Below are 23647 nucleotides of genomic sequence, written 5' to 3'. Positions count from 1 at the left end.
CGCATTATAATCCTGCTTTTATTTCAGACAAAATAATGCAGCAGATGACTGCAAAAAAAGAACACAAACAATTAGACCCATGTGCAATTAATGTTATCAAGAAGGCTCATAACAACATGAAAGAAAACTTTTTTTTTTCCTTTCTTTAAATGTATGTTCCTAGTCCTTTAATTCACAAACTCAAAAGGTATTACTGAGTGTAAATGGGCCTCTGTTCAAGCACAGTTGCACAGGCACTGAAAAGGCAGGGAGAAGCTTCTGAACCCACAGCGAAACCCACAGCCCCCCTCCCTGCCGACACAGGAGGCGAGTGACACAGTGACCTCTCAGATCAATACATTTAAATCAATACACTGCCTCAACTCCTTCTCATCTAATAGACACTAAATGAGAAACCTAACTACATGCTTTAATTATACTGGTGCTGTTTTAAAGATGCCACTAACCATTACCAGCATTAGGAAGATCTGTGAGCACTTTCCCATATGCCAGGTAGCTGCTGTGAAGATCCAGCCTGCTTGGATAAGGAGTTTCACTCTTGCTAATAGAGGTCACCTTGCTACAGAAGCAGGGACACAAAGGCATCTGACCTCCTTAAATAAAGCTGTGCTATAAAAAACATCTGATGGAAACAGGATTTTAAAAAAGGGAATAGTCCTGTTTTCCCACAGCATAGGCACAGGGAGAGCAGTACAACTCATTTAGATGATGGAAAATCTTGAGATGGAAACAGGACATTTTTGTGACGTTAGCACAGAGTATTGATGTCATAAACTCCTGATAGACTTTTGTTACAATTTTGCAGTATGACTTTGAACACTCTGATTGTGTATTTCAACCTCCTCTGCTAGAGAATTTCAACAAATTCAGACAGAACCCAAAAGCAATGCAATCTTGTTAAATAATGCAATTTTTAATGGTGACTCCTCCATGCTACCAAACACAAATGAGTTTCAATATTTCCCATAGGGAATCTCTGTCCGTACAGAGGAATACTAGAAGTTTTGCAAACCAGGCTCTCAGTAACTTAACTTACACCATCCCCATTTGCAAACCTTGGAGGATGGAGAGATTTCAAATTATGCCTCAGACCCAGGAATAGACCAAGGTAGGAAAAATTCTCAGTTACTTATCAATATCATCATGATAATCCTGAGAGCCGCCCAAGCTGAAGTTTAATTTTATCCAGATTTCCTAATTCAGGCTCATTTCCTCAAATCTTCTAAATTCAGCTGTTGCTGTGTTTCTTAGTTACTCTCCCAAACTCTTTAATCAAGCAGACTACATAAGGCACCTCCCCCTGTCATGCTAACTTTATTGCCATATGCAGCACTCCAGCAAACACATTGCTTCTCAGGCAGTCAGCTCATTTTATTTAGACACTTGCCTATGTGCGAAACCCGGAACTCTTGTTTTTGGAGGAATCTCATTAAATACAAGCAGAAACACATGGTGTTGCTTCTGAAGGTATTCAGAATATATCAGGTAAAGATGTAAATTGTGACTTTCCACTTGCAAATGATTTGTCATCTGTTTATTTGCCTGAAATTCCTGTTCATCAGAGCTATATTAAAGGCAACTGGGCTAAAAACACTGCAAAAACACCCATGTAAGACATGAGAGGAATCCCGTGAACGAGTACATGCCACTTCCCAGTACAGCTACACATCTCAAAGGCATCATGAAGTTCTCCATGAGCAGGGAAAGTGTAGAGGTCTCAACACTGGAGTACATAATTCATGAAAAGACTTAGGTTAAACCGGTATTTTTTCATACTTCCAATGGAATGACACATAGGAAGAGAAAAATAATTATTCTAAATCTATCTTTGTATTGTAACATTTTATCAGAGCCTTGTTTCATAGCAGGCTGTATTTGTGACAAATGCATTCTTAAGGATAAAGAGACAAGCCACATTTCAAAGAGATACTCTCAGAAACCAGGGCAGTAGATCGTCCATTGCATTAACTTGCTATCAAAACTCTCCTAAACCTCCAATAGACTATTTCTACACCAAGTTACTATTTCTACACTAAAAACATTCCCTACTCCCATAGAAGAGCTTTAATCAACCTGTCAAAAATAGATGAAAACTGAGTGAGCCTAATAATAGAAACAAAAGATACCAACATGAGCAAGGGTGAATAGCAGTAATCCTCAACTGCAGGCTGTCAGTGATCATCAAACACAAGAAAGCCTGTTTGAGGTTAGTTAAAAAATCATTCCTTTGCATAGTCTGGTACTGCCACCTCTTCAAAAGGGTCACTTTATGGAATGCAGCAAAACACATAAAAGAAATTTGGACAAAAAGACATGATATAAAGATTTGTATTTCGAGCCAAGGAGTAACAACAGACATCATTGTGGCTAAATACAGCACTACAGAGGATGCTGCTCAAATAGCTAATTGTTTAAATATTTCCTCATAAGATGCTTGCTTTCTCTAAGAAGATAATGATCTGGAAGTATGAGCATTTCTACGTACTAATGCCTCAGGGGAAGTCCTAACTTGCTTTAAATAAACTGCTCTGATAGCCAGTTTGACCCACTCAGAAATAATGTTTTTGAAGGCTGCTTACCTTTGATTCTATTGCCAGAAACACAGAGAATAGCAATGTCTGAACAGTTGTCTTGTGATTCAATTTCATTTGATAAGTCTTTTTAACATCCAGAAGGAAGAACTGTGGCCAACTTTTCATATGGCAAATAGATTTTAGAAGACAGGAAATGAAAACATAGGGAATAAAAAAGTGTTCTTTGAACACTGTTATACATATGTAAAAGTCCTTAGTCAAACAAGAAACGGAGGACAGGTTCTTTACAGGCTCTGTTTCTGTGCTTACAGCTTCCTTGGCAACCACAGCTGTAATTAAGAGTGTCACTGCACACCCAAGGAGATGTGTAGAAATGTCAAAAAAAAGGTCCAGAGGAGAACCCAGCCAGGATTTTGGGGCTAAATTTAGAAGCTATTTAGCTTTGAGATACCAGAAAAACAGTCAAAGGTGACAGTGGCTTTGAAGAGTCCTGAAATAAAGGACACGGGGTAGAACAGCCCCGTCTGCACCTGGCAACACCTTTCAGCCACCTGTGATCCAAACTCAGCCTTAATTCCCATGGAGGGCGATGGGACAGGCAGAAAATAAGGTGAAATTTAGCTGATTTTTTTTTTTTTTTTCTCAAGTAGTCTTTAAAAAGCTTTGTCCTCATAAGTTATTTCTGTAATAAAAAGGCCACGGAGAGATAGAATGGCTTTAGCTGGAGTAGAGTTAATTTTCTTTACAGTAGCTACTAGCATGGGGCTATGTTATGGATTTGTGCTAAAACCACTGCTGATGACACAGGGATGTTTTTGTTACTGCTGAGCAGTGCTTACACAGAGTCAAGGACTTTTCTGCTCCTCACCCCACCCCACCAGTGAGTAACCTGGCGGTGCACAAGCGGCTGGGAAGGGACACAGCCAGGACAGCTGACCCCAAATGACTAAAGGGATATTGCAGACCATATGGTATCATGCTCAGCATGTGAACCTGGGGGAAGAAAGGGAAATGTTCATAGTGATGGCATTTTGTCTTCCCATGTAACAGTTACATATAATGGAGCCCTGCTTAACTGAAGATGGCTGAACACCTGCCTGTCTATCGGAAGTGGTGAATGAATTCCTTGGTTTGCTTTGAACTGCTTGGTTTGCTGAATTCCTGGTGTGTGTGCATGACTTTTGCTTTACTTATTAAACTGTCTTTATTTCAATCCATGAGTTTTCTCACTTTCCTGATTCTTTCTCCCATCCCACTGGAGGGGAATAAATGAGCTGCTGTGTGGGGCTTAGCTGCCAGCTGGGTTTAAACCATGACAGATATACTGCAGAAGCACATAGGAGAAACCACAGGGAGAAACAGGAGTACTGTAATATCTAATTAAACCCAAATGCCAATAGGTTTAGGGTAGTCTGAGCACAGGGTTTACATATTGTCTTTAACTGATGGTGCCAAGACCACCTATTACTCCCACACTTTCAGAGAGGAGGAGGAAGCATCCTGAGGCTGTCACCTGTGGGGTCTGGAGCTGGGAAGAGGACAGCCTAGGCAGAGTTGCCCATATTCTTTGTAAAAGAGATCAAGCTGCCAAGAATAAGGCCTCCAGAAATGAGGCCTCATTCATAAGATGTTTGTAGGATGCTGTTCGTTAAAGCACAGAACCCCCTTAAAACTAAAACTAGTTGGATTCTAGAATTAATGGCTTGTGTTAAAAAAATAAATTTCAATCTAAAATTTCAGTTAGACTAAGAATGAAATTAAATACTTAGGAATATTCTGAAAAACACATATGAATATCATGGATTTCTGCAACAATTTCATTCTTCAAAATAAAATTTACCAGATATAGAGAATTGTATACCACAGGAATTGTCAAAACAAGATATAATTTCAAAAATAAACAGGAATATATTTAACATAGCTTTCCAACTTTTTTTTTTTTTTTAAATCGTTACCTTGTAGGAAAGTTAAGTTTGCTATCAGTCCGGGATAGACTTGGCTCCTATTTCTTTAACCTATTGTGCAAGGATTCCAGGTTGAGAGAGGGGTAAGACACAATGGATAAAAAAAAACAACTAGCTCATTACTGTAGGAAAAGATAGTGAGGAAGAGATGGCAAAGGGTAAAAGAAACAGTGATGGGTATTTTCGGTAAGTGTTTATCTTACCAACCCTAAAGACCACATGATGACGATCAGGAAATCAGCTCTGAGAGACCTCCGATGATCGCAGTGCAAGGTGGCAGGCTCAACCTTAGGAGGTGTCCATGTGGAGGGAACGTTGACCTGGGTGGTATGAGGGTCTGTCTCCCTGCATTGCATGAGGTTCGGGCTTTTATGCTTGAGAATGGGCACACTCATTCTGACGTAGGGGGCCAGCCTACATTGGAAGGAATGGCCCATTATGGTTATTTGCTACAACTGCACAGTTAGTACAAAAGGGTCTCTGTTTGGGGATTTTCAAAGTGGACTGTAGAGCTTTCAGGGGATTTTCGGGGAGGAGTCACCACGGACCATTATCTCGTTTGTCTTGCAACTGGTATAAGACTCCCTTTTGCTAACAGCGGTGTTAACTCCCCTGTTTTCCCGGTTATGCTCCCACAACCCATCCCAAACAGTACTGTTCTAATTTTTGTGCGTTTCACCACAGACCATTGTCTACTGGCATTGATGCATGCCACCACGTGGTCTGCAGTTGGAACACACAAAAGTTTTACCAACCGTACTACAGTTTTGTATAATATACTCTCTATAAGGAAACAGATTAATGCTCTTATAACAGAGGAGGGCATCCCTCACATCAAGGTCTGGCATGGCATGTGTCCCCACCGCTCAACGCCTGCTGGGTTGCAGCCAGCAGTGGAGCTAAAGGTTCTTGGTGGCAAACACAGAGGCCAACCCAGTCTTGCCCTTGACTATGGTAGGAGGCATTTGGCCAACCTCAATCCTTGCACCTTGTTGTCAATGCAGAGTTTAACCTGCTTCACCCAGTAACAAGTCATTACTATGGCAAAGCACATACAGATTTATTTAGCAGTACAACTACTACAGGGTGCAGCAGAGTGCTGAAGATGCTGGTGGCAGTGGGGACCAGACAAGGAAAGAATTTCCCACCAGTGGGGTTCTCCCACCCTCTTAATGGGTTCTATTACCTGCTTTATAACACTACCATCATATTAGAATCTTACTAGCTTCTGCCTTAGCAAATTCTATCAGCTGCTGTAAATTTGCATGCTCTAACATCTCTTTTACAAGTGACAAATCCATATGATACAAGATGTAGTTTCTAATTAGCAACTGGCTAGTAAATACAGTTGGTTTATGCACAAAATCCCAGCCTCTAATAATTGCTACATTGCAAGCACACATATTCAAGTCGTTACTTTTCAGTTGCCCCCAAGCAATGTTTTGCAAATCGCTCCTTTTTCTGTTCCTCTGTCACATTCCGCTCAGGGACTTCAAGGTCAGCTCCTGCAGCTGAGGCATCAGGCTTAACAAACTTTGCAGGCAGCCATCACAGACTTGTAGGCAGGACACAAACATACCCCCTCCCACAGGTTATCAGTTCCACTGGCCCTTCCCATTTCTGCAGGCTGGAGGGTGGCTTCTTTTTGAACGTGGTTACTCACAGCTAATAACTAAACAGCTTAAGTGTGGCGCAATCCAGTAGCTGTGCACTCCACTACATGGCCCCACTACACACAAAGATGCAAGACGTGGAACCCAGGGGCTGTATACCCCGTCACCCAGCCTTGCTATTTCTCGTATACCCAAATATGCTGACACACAAATACATGAGACGTGGAACCCGGTGTGAAACTTGCTACACGGCCCCACTAATGCTTGTTATACCCAAATATCTCTCACAGTCTCCCAGACCTGGAATCCCATCCTCATATCATCAATTACGTTCCAGAGTTCAGGGTTTTCAGGTTGAGAGAGAGAGGTGAGACACAATGGATAAAAAAACCATAGTTTATTATTAGAGGGAAAGGGGGGGGGTGGAGGTGGGGGTAAGAGCTAGGGAGAGAAAGCCAGGAAAGGGTTAAAGAAACAGTGATGGATCTTGTTATCGAGTGTTTATCTTACTAATCCCAGAGATCATGTGATGGTGATTAGGAAACCAGCTCCAAGAGACATCATCACGGTATGAGGCGGCAGGCTCCACTGTAGAGGGCATCGCCATGGAGGCAACATTGACTTGGGCGGTATGAGGGTCTGCCTCCCTGTACCGCATGAGGTTTGGGCTTCTTATGTTGTCAAAATGTACAGACTCCCTCTGATGAAGGGGGCCAACCTACATCAGAGGGAGTGGCTGGTTTTACATATGCATCAACGGAGGGTAGGAGGCGCTTTATTCAAATTAAGGGAGCACCTTCTTTGCATTTCGCACTACCCCCCAGTAGTCTCATGTGGGGGTCTTTCTGATGAAGGTTCAATGTCTTCCTCGGTCTGAATTTTTGAACCGTGCGCCATTGCTCATGCATGGCAACAGTTCAAACCAGATAGCTGGTGAAAACTGGTTTAATTCCTCTCTATCTATCGCCTCGATGCCTTCTTCTGATAGGTTCACTACTCCTTGTAGATTAGGTAGATACAAATGCATTACAAGCATCAGCGGAATTAGTTGCAATAAGCTGCAAACCTAGTCCAACTAACAATAAGGTCTTAGACTTAGAACTCTCCCCCCAGCTCCCAGGCTGGGGGTGTGTGCGAGTGCAGGGGATGTTTTGGGGAAAGGCCACCACGGACCATTTTTTTTCCTCTTGTCAGGTTTGCCTGACACACCTATTCAACTCTGCTTATGGTTTTTTGAGCTACAAAAGTACAATTTTGCAGAACGATTATTATAAGCTACTGATTAAAGGTTACCTGAAAATAGCTCATTTTCTCCTAAAATGACAGTGCAGGGATTCACACACTGTAGGGTTTTAGAGAAGGTCCTTGTATTAACTCACAGGTAGGTCATGCAATGTCTGTCAAGCTGGTGGCCAGGATTTTCATGTAAGGGAGCGTAAACCCCAGAGGAATGCCCTGGGTGGAAATACAGCACTACTCTCAGCTGACCTTTCAGAAAATCAAACTTCATGAGACTTGATACTACCTGGCTTTCAGCTGTGGGAGTTGAAACTGCCGATCCATGACCTTTGCATACTGTCCTAAATCTCTCAACACTGGGGACATGGCTGATCATGACAGAAGCAGCACTGTGACTGCTGGCACATGCTCCCTGATGTGCCTCAGAGCAAGAACATCCCTCCTGCAACCACAAAAACTATGAGTTTTCAAATCACCCAAATTTTTAATTCCTCCTGATGCGTATCTTTGTTAATCCCACCTGTCTGGGATTAAAGATGACCTTGCCAGCAGCTTCCCAGTAGCAGTTTCATCGACCTGACTGGGAGGAGCCAAGTGACACCCCTGCATCAGAAGGTGCTGGGGAACCCCCTGTGCAACCCTAGTCCTCTTTGGTTTATCCACCCACAACTAAACCATGTACAATAAAACACGGCACTGTTGAGAATAAGGAAGTGTATGAGCATCCCTACCGTGCCCTTTATAAATTTAGAGATAATGAAAGCTTTTCAAGGTGACTGTAGATTGAAGCTAACCGCTGTGATTTAAAGCCAATATCAGTTTGTCTGTTGTGTCCAGGTTCCTGTTGTTGCAAGCACAGTGGAACCTGAAAAATATAAATGCTCTTCAGAAATTCCTGCTTTCCATAAATTGTGGCTTAAATCAAATCAGAACCTCTGTGCAAAAGAACAGAAATCTCCACTGTTTGATTTGGAACAGATGAGGCACCCTGTGTTCCTCTAAGATTAAAAAAACCCTGTTGGCACAGCACACAAGAAAGAGAAGCAAAGGAGCTACATGAAATAATTCAAAACAAAAGGGATACGAGGAACTTGGATGACAGATTGAGAAGTAAAGGAACTGCAGTGAAGAGGACAATTTCATGTCCAACAAGGATGCTCCAAATACCAGCCAGCAAATGGAGAACTAGCAGTAAGCTGAAGGCAGTAAAAGCCAGTCTTCAGATGGGAACGCATACTGGGGCAAACTATCAATTACATTTTTGCAATGTAGTTAGAGATAGTTAGCCCTATCCATGATTGCATAAGTTACAAATTAAAAGACGACTGAACCAAATCCAGGAAAACAAAAAAAAAAATTAGCTCTATTTGAAAACTGCAGGCCACTCATTTGTTGAGCTTATTGGATGGGTGATCAAGGAAAACAATGGCTTATCACTAAAATGAAGAAGTGGACTAATCACAAAATCCAGTCATAAAAAAATAAATAAATAAACGGAAGAAAAAAACTATACTGTGTTTTTTTTCTGAACATCAGAGAAAAGGTTTGGTATAGAAAGAAATAAAATTCAGACAGTTCTGGGTTTTGCATGTTTAAGCATGTCATATCTAATAATCATGAGCTAAATTTGTTGTATCTAATGATCGTGAGCTAACCTTGTCATATCTAATGATTGTGAGCTAACCCGCATGACTAAACTTCAGTGAGGATAGTTAAATTACTGAGGTTTGATATGTGTACCCACAACAGCTGACCCAAAGTATTCCCACAAACTGTGCTCAGTTGTGCTGGGTCAGGACAGAGGTCCCTCCAACCCACGTCTTGCGTCCCCACAGAAGAAACTGTAGACACCAGGCAAGCCACTAGTGCATTTCCATTATGGCACACAGAATGCTTTTGTTTTCACTGATTTTGGACCTTGGGATACTCTGTATGCAGTAACTATGCCAATAGGGAGAAAATCCATTTCCTGTTGAAAAGGCATGCTTAAAGGGTTAATACATTTGTAGATAATAGGCTTAGGAGAGTTGTAGTCTAGACTGCAACAAACAGATGAACAGACTTTTTTGGTTTGGGTGTCTCCTCCCTTAAGCTGCAAATGAAGAATTGCTCAAAAACCTCAGTGTAAAATCAGAGCCTCAGACCTCGTGATTAATTTCTACACATTAGACTCAAACTCACAGTACGCTCTCTCGGTAACTACGATACATTCACATAATAAGTCACATTGACATAAGTGAACTAAACCCTACTGAATTGGTAAGTTCAACAGCCAGGTTTCTGTCACGTAAAATAAAAATCATTGCAGCAAGAAGGCAAGAGCCAGAGTTTACTCTCTAGAAAAGCCATAAACTGATGTATTCTATTCTATTTTTGTTGTCCTACACCTTGGGTTCATGGCATTATCAAGTCTTGAACAAACTTAAATCTACTTCTACGACAAAGTTTACATCCTTACGTCTTTCTTTCTGAATTTTGTAAAAGTTCTTTAAAAGGATGTAGCAAAGAACTAAGGTCTAAGTCTTACAACTTCTCATTTCTTCCTGGTTCAAGAGAAAGGAAGGAAATGCAAAAGTAAAAGAGCAGGAAACAAAGAGATGTCAGAAGACCTGAAAGAAACAATGATAGGACAAGGGGGAATGGCTTTAAACTGAAAGAGGGTAGATTTAGATTACGTATTAGGAAGAAGTTCTTCACTATGAGGGTGGTGAGGCACTGGAACAAGGTGCCCAGATGTGGCTGACCCATCCCTAGCAGGGTTCAAGGCCAGGTTGGATGGGGCTTTGAGCAACCTGGTCTAGTGGAAGGTGTCCTTGCCTATGGCAGGGGGATTGGAACTGGATGATCTTTAAGGTTCCTTCCAACCCAAATCCGTTCTATAATTCTATGCATTAAAAGAGGAATATACTTACCCCCACATCGTATAAAGCAAGAACAGTGCCTAGGTATCACAGTGATTGGCATTCAATACGTAGGTCAATGACTCAGCCATAATATGGTCAGTTGGCAAATGTTAAAAGGTCACCTGATGCTAATTGTGAACAAGACAAACTGAGCTACTTAAAAAAAAAAACAACTGTTATGAACAATTTCTCAGGGCTTAGGAATTCTGCATGCTTCTGCAATTTGCTCTTCCCTTTTATGGTTGAATAACATTCTGCTGATTATTAATTGGATAATGATTTGTTTCTATCACTAATTCAATAATGTGTTCAGAGGTATATTTTGAAAGCTCCCAGCTCTAAAGATCGTAAATATCAGGCTTATCCTCACTAAACTGCTCTGGATGGAAAGCAGCTCCAAAGTGATAGTAATGGAGTCCATGGAACTTCTGTCCACTTTTGCACAGTTTACACCCAAAGTCACCAAAATATCTATGTCCTCTGGAGACCAAGGCAATGCTTCTTTCCCACTTGCCTTGCAGGGAAAGGAAGGTTTTTAACATGGGTAGCAATTAGGAAATTAAACATACTGGGTATTAAACAGGGGTTTGGCTGGAAATTAATAGTCCACCCTTAGGAGGACTCCTTGTGGGGCATCCAGAAGGAAAACATCTCACCCCTCCTTTACATCCCACTTCCAAATCTAAAGGTCTTCAGAACACTCTGAAGACAGGCATATGACAGGGCTCTGCTGTACAGTACTGACCACCCCTCTGGCCTCTGACATGGATCCTGGGCCAGGGCTGAGCTGCAATCATTTCTGCTCAGATACAAAAGCTGAAGACAAGAAAGCCAGAGATAATTCCCTTGAGCTACCACTCCCTGCTACCTCCCTAAGAGAAGCAAGACCATTAAAAATGCCACATAAATATCACTGACAGAAAACAGGCTTCAAGGTTATTCAGAAAAACCCCACGCACAACCTACTCTTTTTAATAGTGATAAAACCCCTGAGTTTTTTGAAAGAGCAAGTCACAGCACAGGCAAACCTGCCTTTCAAAACCCAACAGCTCCCTTTTTGCAGAAGAAAAGGTAATGTTGTGGGGGAAAGGTAGTGCATTCCTCCTTCATGGGCCACAGAGGCATAATCAATTGGTACAAAAGCACATTGTTGAAACACAAACCATGGAAAGCTGCTTTATGAAGACGTGCAGCCAGCTGGAACAGCCATAACAGCTGTGAGAGAAATTCACTCTAGGACTGAATCACTTCATTTTGGTGTTTTTTTTTCCTTTTATTACATGCAGCTCAGGCTGCTGAGCCTCATCCTGAAGACCCTCCACAGAGCAGCTCCACTTCTTTCTCTGCTCCCTTATATATTTGGGAGCATTAATAGTCCTGACTGCATTACTGAATCTCCTCCTGAGACATCATTTCTCCCTCTCCCATCATATAGCAGTCTTCCTACCTACTACATCACATTGTGTGGTATCCTAAGCTTTTTGACTGTAAGTCAGACAGTGTAAGTAAGTGGTTTGGGAGCAGGATAGGTACAGAATTAGCCCTTAAGAGAAGGGCTTTTTTGTGTAAATTGATTTAGTGTAATGATAGTAACAAACTGTGATTCACAGAATCATAGAATAGTTAGGACTGGAAAAGACCTTAAGTTCACCTGGTTCCAATCCCCCTGCCATGGGCAGGGATGCCTCACTCCAGCCCATGTCACCCAAGGCTCTGTCCAAACTGGCCTGTACTTGAATACTGCCAGGGATGGAAAATTCACAGCTTCCTTGGGCAAATCATTCCAGTACCTCACCACCCTCACAGTAAAGAACTTCCTCCTTGTATCTAACCTGAACTTCCCTGTTTAAGTTTAAACCCATTGCCCCTTGTCCTATTGCTACAGTCCCTGATAAAGAGTTCCTCGCTGGTGACCTTGTAGGCCCCCTTCAGATACTGGAAGGCTGCTATGAGATATCCACATGCTCTTCTTTTCTCCAGACTGAACAGCCCCAGTTCTCTCAGCCTGTCCGCATACAGGAGGTGCTCCAGCCTCCTTACCATCCCTGTGGTCCCCCTCTGGATTTCCAACAGTTCTATGTCTTTCTTACGTTGAGGACACCAGAATTGTACACAATACTCCAAGTGAGGTCTCATGAGAGCAGAGTACAGGGGCAGGATCACCTCCTTCGACCTGCTGGTCATGCTCCTTTTGATGCAGCCCAGGATACGGTTGGCTTTCTGGGCTGCAAGTGCATACTGAAGCCAGCTCATGTTAAGTTTCCCGTCGACCAACACCCCCAAGTCCTTCTCCACAGGGCTGCTCTGAATCTCTTCTCTGCCCAACCTGTAGCTGTGCCTGGGCTTGCCCCTACCCAGGTGTAGAACCTTGCACTTGCCTTGGTTGAACTTCGTGAGGCTGGCACTGGCCCACCTGCAAGCATGTCAAGGTCCCTCTGCATCCTATCTCCTCCCTCCAGCAGATTAACTGAACCACACATTTTGGTGTCATCAGCAAACCTGCTGAGGGCACATCAATCCCACTGTCCATGTCACTGACAAAGACGTTGAACAGGGTTGGTCCCAACACCGACCCCTGGGGTACATCACTTGTTATCAGTCTCTGCTTGGGCAACTCTTGAGTGCAGCCATCCAGCCAAGTCTTTATCCACTGAGTGGTCCATCCATCAGATTTATGTCTCCTCAGTTTAGACACAAGGATCTTTTCTGGGACAGACCATGGAAGCTGGGAGAAAATATCTAGATGGAATGACATTTCCTGCTTGCTCTACTTCTAAGTCTGCCCTCTTTCTGCCTGATATAGGCTACTTGATTATATCTTGTATATACTTCATTTTATTATATGTGAAATATAAGTGGACAGAACCACAGCCCAGACACCCAGCAAGCAGTGACATTGAAATATACACTGTGAATCAACTTAAGCTTGAGACTGGCACAAAATTGCAAGGAGAAGACCACTGGCTGCTGAAGTCATGTACTTGGCATGAGCGACAGCAGGCGACGCCATAAGGGTATTGTAATTAAATATTATCTCAAGAAAATTCCTGATTCCTTCATTGAAAAAACCATGCAAACCTGCAAATTTAGTGAAAAGGTATAAAAATTTCTGAACAAGTAGGTGATATCTTCAAACAAATATAGCTTCTAAGCCTATACCTTTACTGGATTTTCAGACAAAGAAAAGAAATGCCCCCGGTATTCTGATAGTGTAGCCAATTGTAGCTCTCCTCTACTTCATTTCCATTGTAGAAATGCCAGCACATCCTTATACTGAGAAAAAAATCAGTATTAAGAGCAATAAAAAGATATTAGAACAATGTTCAACACTTACAGCAACTTTGTGAAAGCTATTTCACCACAGGGTGGCTCTAAAATGAACCATTGAGTGGATAACCAAGATCAGCATCATGATTATTTACATGTGTTGTACACTTTTTTAGATCTCCTTACCTGAACTGCTACAGTGAGATGGTTCCACGAGTCTGCCAGTCTTATCATAACAGGCAATAGCTCGCAGCCGTACACCCTTGCCACACTCCTTTGAGTCTTTGTAGGATTGTGTTCGAAACTGTGGCTCAGAGGTACCTCCTCCGATAATGCAGTCAGACCAATTTCCATGGGGCTGGGAGGTAAACACCTCACAAGGGCACAGCTCTGTTTCAACTTGAGGGTAAACTTCTGTATTCTGGCATTTGTCTCGCTTTCTGCTTCGCCCTGTTCCAACCATAGAAATTTGTTCATTACTTAACATCTGCTACTTTTGATAACACCACATCATATTACTTATACTTGCATGAATTCAACACATTAGAACCAAGACAATCTGAATGTTAACATCCAGGAACATTTCTGAAGTATCTACTACCTTCTGACGGTGCTATGGTGTGTGAAGACAACGTATTTATCTTGAGGGGCAGCCAGAGAACTTGGAAATACTGTTTTGATGAGTAGAGCAAGGATAAAAATGTAATGCCTTACTCTAGGAATGGTCTGCCCAGATAATACTTTTTAATTTTATATAGCAACATTTTTCTTTATTTATCTGATGAAAATAAATATATTGTTTTGTTTCTATTTGCTCACAATCAATGGTTACCAGGACAGCTTCTGGAGAACTCTACATTAGCCGCAACTTCTTTGAGGCTACATTACAAATTAGTTGAAGATGCATTCTGCACACAAACCGTGTTTTGAAGAAAGCACAAAAGATAATCCTCAGGAAATTATTAGGGCTGGATAGCATTTCAATGGTTATATTTGGGTTTAAATTTTCTTTGGTCTATTCCTTCAGCAGGTTTTAAAAGAAGGCTCTTTCAGAAGCTTCAGGAAGCAGCAGCATTCAAATAAACCAGTGGTACAGCTCTCTGCAACTGTACTCTCCATGACTGTTCCTGCAAGACTTCTAGACATGTGAAGAGGTCCCCAGTACAAGAAGAGATAATGTAAATAAAAGAATTCATGCTCCCTGCATCCCTATACTCACTCAAGGGGACAAATGTCTGTATACAGCCTCTAATGATAAAATCAATGCTTTTCATGGCATGGGTTAACCAACATGATATGAAGCAATCTTTATGCTGCTGAGCTCAGAAACATCTTTGCATTTGTCATCTGCATAGAAGGGGGAAATTCATCTTCACTAACAGACCACATCTGTATACCGTACTCAAAATGTTCACTAGGGATCTTGGATGCTCTAAAAATACTTCTGAAAAAAGTTTATAACGCTTTGATCCCTAAAGAAATGTTTTCTCTTTGGCATTCCCCGCAAAAAAAAAGATACTAAGAACAAAAGGCAAGTTGTATAACCCCCAAGACTGGAACCAAGAGTTTTTTTCACAATATAATAGAAGCACAAGCTGGCTGTCATCAATAACTGTTTGCATACAAACATATACTTCCAAAGATAACGGCAAGGATTGCAGACCTCTTCCACCACCTAAAGGGGCCTATAAGAAAGCTAGAGAGGGACTTTTTACAAGAGCAGGTAGGGATAGGAAGTAGAAGGTGTCCCTGCCCATGTCAGGGGAGTTGGAACTAGATGATCTTTAAGGTCCCTTGCAATCCAAACCATTCTAGAATTCTATGATACGATTCTATGAATACGACTGTCCTTCAAGCCCCAGTTCTTTAAAAACTGTATTTTCAGAGTTCAGGGGAATGTAAAGTTCTAGCACAAAGGGATAACAAACACAAAGAAGTGCTGGCATCTTGATATTTCTCTCTGTGCATATATATATACATATTTATATTTATACATATTGATATATAATCTTATGTATTATATTCATAATAAAATTTGATTAAGGTATAATAAGACGTACAACTCCACATATTTCAAGGAAAGTCTTTTTAAAGGCTTTTAATAGATTGGGAGGTCTGCAGTGACATTTCCAGCATGTTATGTTTGATGAGCTGACAGAAGCCACAAACTCAGTGTATACCTACAGCTGTGTGTTCTGCATTGTATTGGTAAACATGGGAATTTGGGACTTGGCCATGTTTGCCATTATTGCATGAAGCACATCAGACACAGGTAAGGATGCTAATAATCTCACACCCATATGACACTTTTTTTCCAACTTTCTCTGCCACCTGTTTTGTAGGAATCTTCCCTCTAATGAAACTGGCATGAGAAAGCCCTAATTTGAGGGCAAACGTGACATTCATCCCATACTCTTCACAAAGAAGTAGTTTTAGAATTAGTGATGCTGATATTTTTATCACCTTCACAGATAGCTTTAAATTACTATTAAAAATATTATCTCCAGAAATTTTGAAGATATAAATACTTCAATTAAATAGTATTTTCTTTTTAAAATTAAATTTCTAAACACTAACAAATATTATATGCATTAAATATTATCAGGTAGTACATACTGTACATAAAAATCCATGAAACATTAAAAATCTACCTTCCTACAGAAAATACACTGTATCCATAATAAAGTGAATTAATTGACTGTATTAATTAACTGAAGACTTCCTTAAAAACTGTTTTCATTATAATGACTTTGAATTTTGATATGTTCTGTAACAAGTCTTTCACTTCTTAAGTAATGACTAATTTCATAAGTCTGTGATTACTAACAAACTAAAATGAATAATACTATTAAAAACTGAGTGGGAGGCAAGCAAATACTTAGCAAACAATTAGCAGATTCCTATGAAATGACACTGTTAATGAACTCTGCAATGCGGCGGCATGGTATGTAGTTAATGGCTCAGTTTAAACCAAGACAAACTCTCAGAATAAAGAAAAAACATTCATGTGAGAACACGGAGAGTATTGAATAAGGAGGTACAATTCTTGTACTCTTAAAGAAAGGTGAAATACAAATGGATAAAGGACTCTCCTGACATTGTGAAATACTTCCCAAAATAGCACGTTCCTTAAATCTTTGGACTGAGTTCCTATGGATGAGATTTTTCAAGACTTCTGGCTAGCTCCACTTTTCATGAACTTTTATGCAACCACAAGTCAGCACTAATCTCACAGACTTTCCCTTTTGAAATATGGTCAAACCAAAACTGGTATCTGATTTGGTCTCCCCTTGCTGTAATCTACGGTGTCGTGCTGTCCCCACCCCAGCACAGCCTGGGACTCCTGCTGCATGTTGACCACTTGCTTTTCAGAACTCCTTTGCTGGGCGGGGGCTGAGGCCATGAGATGCTTCCCAGCAGGAGGAAGGGAACCCCACAAGGTCATATGGGAGAAACTGGTGGTGTTTGGTCACAAATGCTTTGCTGGTGAGGAGACAAGCTATCAAAACCTATGAGAAACCATTTCTGGTCCACTTACTTGAATGGATTTATGTCTGATATAGAACATAGGAAGAAAGAGGATAGGTCGAACCTATACTGTTTTGTAACTTGCATAGATGTTCATAAAAAAAATTCAGATTTAAACTGCCTGGAAGTAAGTATTCACTTAATTCTTACTTATTTTCTACAAGAAAAGTCACCTATTATTCTGATACAGATAAAGGATTTCTACTACTATAAACATACAGAGAACATTTTAGAATATGCTGTTTAGCATAAATAATAGAAAAATGTGTAATAATGATTTTTAAGTAAAAGAGGAGTCTTTATCCTTCAACGAGCCATACTGACAAATGGCAGCTTGAAGCCATTATATATGCATACTGTAATTGTAAGTTGCTAAAAACTTGGATCATTCCAGCAGTAGCAAACTGAATAAAAAGACAGCCATGCAGCCAGGTACAAGTGAGTCTAGAAGAAAGGAGCAGTGGTAGCCACCATAATTCTCTGCCATTCAGTTCCCAGGCATTATCGCAGAAGATATTTTTAAAGCAATGTTAATATTCTACACCATAGTAGAAGTCTTTCAAGTTTCACCTCTATAAATGAAGCAAACTCAAGCCAGCTACACCACAGCTCTCAAACACTACACAGAAATACGAAAAGATGCCAGTTTTCAGAATAACAATAACAGAAAATTTCTTGTAAACCTTCTGAAAACAGTATAATTCATTTTAATTCAATTTAGCTATGCATGTGTGGGGAAGACAACTCTGAACAAAACAACCAGTTCCAAACTATTCATGTTATAGAGTTTTAAAGCTTTTCAGTTTAGTCAGCATTCAGATAACACAATAACAAACCACAACAGCAAGTACGGGAGACTGATCCATGTAATGGTTTGAACTAGAGTTTTTAATGGATACATATAAAAGAACAAACAAAATTAGTTTAATGATACTGTTTTTTCTTTATTCATGGTACTAATTTGCCCCCTTGAACTACTGGATACTGCTGAGCACAAATCTCCCAGTTTTAAACTTTTCCCAGATTTCAAGAGTCTTAAACAGAAAATCACACTGATTTGTGCTTGTACAGTATGTACTTGTATACATATTTACTGCATGCTTCCCAGATTAATAGGTCAGATAAACTCGCACAATGAATAGTTGCACTTGGTTTATGACTAAAAATGGCTTTCAACCGCTTAGTTTTTCTGCACTATTCTCATACAAAATGTATGTGAATAAAGCAGGCAATGATCAGTATCAGATCAAAAAACAGTTAAGGATGATCAGTACTCTGTCTGGGCTTTCCCAAAACCTCAACAACAGTCCACCAACATCTGAGAGGCATTATTCACAAGTATCGCCATCAGATTAATATTATAAAAGATTATACCTGTTAGTGACCGCCTCCTACTTCTAGTTGATTCACAGTCAAATGAACACGCTGTAAATTTTGACCAAGGCGTAAATGTGCAGTCATCTTTGCAGGGAATGAGGCACTCCTGTACAAGAGATGGCATAGCTCCAGCCCACCGCAAGCAGTCACCAACACTAGCGGAGTCGTTGTGCTCTGAGAGGCAGGTAACAGCTGGGAAGTAAAAGTACAGAAATCTTTATACTCTTATATATCCTGTGCTATACTCTATGCAGTCAGTACTTGTGTTCTATGTGAGATTCTCTCTCCTGGGTTAACAGGATAATGCTGATTTATTTTTAGGTCATTATGCATGCATCACTCAAACATGTGCTTGAAACTTCACAAAACCATGAAGACACATTCTTATTTGAGCCATGTGTTATCTAAAGCATGATATAAATTCAATCTTCTCAAGGAGGCAGTCATTTTAAGGGTGGGGGCAACGGCTTCAACAATGATACATTGTACGAACAAACAAGAAAAGATATAATACTGTGGCTATGTTCCAGAAAACACAGTTGGTCAAGACCAGGATTCCCAAGCTTTGATGTACACAACATTCATGCAACTGAAACTGCAATTTCCTAAATATTGTGCTATCCTTTGTGCTCTCCCACTCTGTGGCCATCCAAACCTTTGAATCTCTGGCATAAATGGAGATGTGTAAGAGGAAGGGCACAAGCATTCAGTCTGTGGCCATGATACAAAAGGACTGCAGCTACTGCACTAGAAGTCTCCTTTTACAGTGCGTGACAGCTTGCTATGAGGATGGATGAATGAGAACTACTGAATGGATCCTTTAACAGGGGAAAGGAAAAAAAAACAAACAACCCAAAACACAAACAAACAAACAAATAGGAAAAAAAATAATAAAAGAAACCTGCTCTGCAGGTCTCAACTGAGGACAGTGTCACTCTGCTGAGCTCCATCCAACCTGAAATGCCATTGCACGCAGGCAGAAGCAGAGCCCCTGTGCATATATTGAGATTTGTCTTCATGCACAGCACCATCAAGGCTGCAGCCCACATTCCCATGAGATGCATTTCTCTAGTGCCCTGCCCAAAGCTTACAGCTCTCTAAGACTGGGCCATGCCAATAGGAAACAAGAGGCACAGGGCTGGGCTAATGCTCTGGTCTCCAAATTTGGATGTAGATGTCTCTGGGGCCAGGCAAGAGTCAAACAAGGTTTGCCCAGGACTTAAGATTTGCCACCAGTTTTATTTTAGCTCAATCCCCTTTGCCTTCAACGCCCCTATCCTTTTTTGGACTGTAATGATTAATTTTTCAGGGTGGATAATGGCACTGGATAGCCATGACAGAGGACAAAATTATTAATGCGTAAATCTGAGTCACAGGAAGCCTGTAATAAAACTTGCTAAAGTTTCAGTGAATTAATAAGTAATTATAATAAATAAAAATAGTCTGCACATCATGGAGTCTTTCATTTCATTAATAAGAATTAATTCTCACAAAATCTCTAAGATTATAGGCTATTTATATCCTACTTTGTAGGTTAACCAAAGGAAAGATCATGACTTGATTAAAGTAATAAAGTCAGGGACAGAGATAGGAACTGAATTTGGCCCCAAGAGTTTAGCCATCTCATGCACTTTGATCTCAGGCAAGTCCACACATCATATTATAAAGCAACAGAAAATGAAATTATTTAATCCAGATTTTATTATTTAACAAACTGAGATATTATTTTGTGGAGATTCCTAAATAATTCAGGTTTTTGAGACAGCATACGTTTTTCCTTGTTGCCAGCACTTAATGCAACTAGGAGTGCATGAAGAAAAAGGAAAATGAGAACTCTGTTTTCTTACAGTTAAAGGATTTACTGGGGTGTAACTTAGCAATGAGTACACCTGATTTTTGTTTTTTAACTACAGAACTGTATGGGATCAAGGGATGGGTTGGCAATCATCTTGAAAAAAAAAACAACCAGAAAACGGAATTAGATTTCTAAGAAAAAAAAACAGCATTTTGAAGAGCATGCAAAAGCTAAGCAATTGTTAAAAGTCTCTTTAGACTCAAATGACAATAAATCAGCATATTAATAACTACCTCTAAATTGCTGATCCTCGCCTTTGACTTTCCATGCTTGTGACCCTTCCTAGCTCTCAACTCCGGCAATCAGAAACTTGGACACATTCCCCTTCTCAGTTACAAGAGTGTAAGGACAGAGGTCACCATTCTGTATGGGAAAGCAGGGTAATTGCCCTCTTCAGGAAGGTTAAACAATAGAATCGGATGCCCAAGGTCTGTGAAGCCTCATTACCTTCAGCAAGGACACCAAAGATCTGGCAACACAAATATGTCCATGTGAAGTATGGCCAAGTATATGCAAACCATCCTCTCAGCATCATGACAGCCACTAGCATCTGCAGGGAAATGAACAGTATCCTACACCATCAGCCCCATGAAGCAGTTTTTGCAACTGCATAATAAACCATCACGTTGCAAAGTTTACTACTGTCTGACAGAAGACCACAATTCATTCCTGACATTTATTAATGGCAACACAAGTGATGGAACTTCTAAATATCAATGTTAAACTTGACACTCCATGCTGCAATGAGTTATTACCTAATAGCCTCATCTTCTGCACAGATGTGCTTAATTTTAAACATACAAATAAGTCACTGAGATTGTTGAGCCTATTTTGATGCTAAAAGTGATGGATATATAACGACGTATAAGATCAGGGCAAATATTTGACAGAGATCATGGAGCTTAAAGAAACTGGTGTAGAGGGAAGTTAAAATTACAAATAATATAGTGTATTATACATGTATAAGCATGGAGACATGATGGAGTTGAAACAAAGAAAATACAATGGATAGTCTAGTAAGAGACCTAAGACTTAAAGGAGGAGAGAAGGATGATCTCCTGTGAGGTGATTAGGGACAGGAAGGTGGTTGAAAATAGAGAATTGCTTCTTTTTGTAAGCGCTGATCCTGGTAACTCAACCCGGTCATTCCTGAGACAGCAACAAAACCCCCACGCCAGCAAGGAAAGAAGGCACTGGCCAAAGAGCAAGGAATCCAAAAAGCATTTTTTGATGCCTAAGACACGACCTAGAAAGCAAACATTTTGCTTTTCTGGACTTCTGCACTTATCACTGCCAGGGGTGTTATTACCAAGCTGGTAGGCCCAGATGAGCACCTTCTCGGAGACCCAACCAAGCAGCTCCATCACTGCTGTTAGAGCAGGCACTTCTTGTTTCACACGCATAAATAAAATGTCAGCCATGAACATCTGGTACCCTTATATACCAAAAACTCAGGCTGCCTTGGATTTGCCTAAGCAGTACAGTGCATTTCAGTCATACTAGGAGCAATTAATTTCTACTCAAGAGACTGCTAACATCTTCAAAGACAATGCCAATGTATGACTTCTTCAGTTTGAGCTGAATTACCTTTAAAAGCTTGAGCTTAATGGGCCTGATATTTACAGCATGTCAGTCATAAAAATGGCAGGATTTCTGGTACATGCTTACAATGATGCTTCAGGTGAGCAGCATAAACTGCTAAAATAAATTAAATAATAAAACAAATGCCCCATTAGGGCATTTTAATGGATTGAAAAGGGCCAGACACGAATCAGCAGAGCTGACAGATCGACTCCAGTGATTCATTCAGGAACTCATCACCTCATTTCTGCCTGCTGTGAACTTATTTCTGAGTTGTTAGCTTTAACACTTACAAGAAAAATATTTTCAAATACAGGCACTTCTGGAAATAGAATGAGACAAATCTGTTTCCAGTGGACCTTCAGGAAAGTTAGTAAAATTATTCATCCTCCGTGGTTTCAGACTACTGATTGGGTTGGCTCATGTGTGGTTTATGTTGCATAAAAAATATTTCCCTGTAATCCTCAGTTCTGTCACAGTGGTTTTTAATAAACTCATACCGCAAAGCCATTTCTGCTATGTCAACATCTCTTTTTTTTTTAAAGCGGGTACCACAGGAGAGCAAATGCAGTCCATTTGCAGCCCTATGCACTGAGGAAAAAAAAAAAATCACATAGTAACAATAAATCCCTCCTAGACATAATGTGTGACTTCTACCATCTCTGCATCATTTAGAATGGCCACAAACATACAAATAGAAACAGCTAATAACAGGACACTACCAGATAAAGGGATTCAAATTATAATATTGATTCCCATAAAGAGGGGAAATGCAGGATTTCCTTTTGAACTCCTGCTATTCTTTCTTATTACCACCAGTCAATGCCACCAAACCGGAAATAATCACTTTGGGCCAAGCTGCGGGATGACAATATAATGCAATTCTGTTGAATTGCACAAAACAATGGCTGGCACCCAAAAAAAAGTACATTTTCTCTCATAACAACAGAAATAATATCATGAATTAAATTGAAAGGTAATCAGGTTTAAAATGCTAAAAGATAATACCTTTTTTCTTTTTTTTTCTTTTTTCCAGGAAAGAGCTGGAATTGTTTAACACAGTGTGGATACACTCGTTAGGGTGTCAAGAAAAGTTAACAATTAATATGAGCAATGAAAATAGCTGCAGATGCAACCTCTTTGCTTCAAGACGTAAGTCAAGTGCTAAATGTACAGCTTGGGGAGGAAATTTCCCTTTCTGCAGTTACGGAGTCCTGTCGGGACACTGAACAAGGACTGCTAACAGGATATTCAGTCTAACAGGATGACAGACTCTGCCTTCTGGTTTTATTTTGACACCCACAAGAGTATGTTTGTATGCCACCATGTTAGCATATGACACACAGAAGCATATGGAAGCTATATTATTTAACTACATTTATCTTAAATTAAAAGCAAACCGTAGACACTTCTATAAACTTTTATTTGGTGAGATCAAATGTTTGCATGCTGCCAAATTGCAGAGGCACTGAATGCATCCTTAGATGATGCTACAGCACCACCAAGTAAGTATGTCAGCATCAAACTGGGGTAACTCAAGTGCTCTCAGGAGACACATGCCTGACTTACAAGTACTACAGATGGTCTTAACAAAAGGAGTATATTGAGAAAGAAATATTATAGGTATGGCATTGCATCCAGGAAGGAAAGATAACATAAATATAGTTCCTCTTCAGTAAAAATCCAACTACAGGCAGTCTTGGTAATTACATCCATTTACCAAAGTTATAATCAATTCTCCTTTAAAAATTCATTTCAACAGTTTCCAAAGGGTAAAAAGCTGAAG

General features: G+C 40.4%; 1 protein-coding gene across 4 annotated transcripts in view; it reads right to left on the bottom strand.

Annotated features, from left to right (window-relative positions):
* The window catches only part of THSD7B (thrombospondin type 1 domain containing 7B), a 285500-nt gene that overhangs the window by 89592 nt on the left and 172261 nt on the right, over positions 1-23647 (bottom strand). For all 4 annotated transcript variants that reach the window (XM_061444781.1, XM_061444804.1, XM_061444797.1 and 1 more), the window contains 2 exons: positions 18423-18617; positions 13707-13970 (listed from right to left, as the gene is read on the bottom strand). In XM_061444781.1, the coding sequence (XP_061300765.1) occupies positions 13707-13970; positions 18423-18617 (459 nt within the window). The remainder of the gene's footprint in view (positions 1-13706; positions 13971-18422; positions 18618-23647) is intronic.

This window comes from Pezoporus flaviventris, unplaced genomic scaffold (genome assembly GCF_033815535.1).
Source record: "Pezoporus flaviventris isolate CSIRO_AGI_PZ_B2104156 unplaced genomic scaffold, CSIRO_AGI_Pfla_v1 ptg000001l, whole genome shotgun sequence".
In the NCBI taxonomy this organism is placed as follows: Eukaryota; Metazoa; Chordata; class Aves; order Psittaciformes; family Psittacidae; genus Pezoporus; species Pezoporus flaviventris.
Note: the sequence above shows the minus strand (reverse complement) of the source record. Positions and strands in the feature narration are given on the sequence as shown.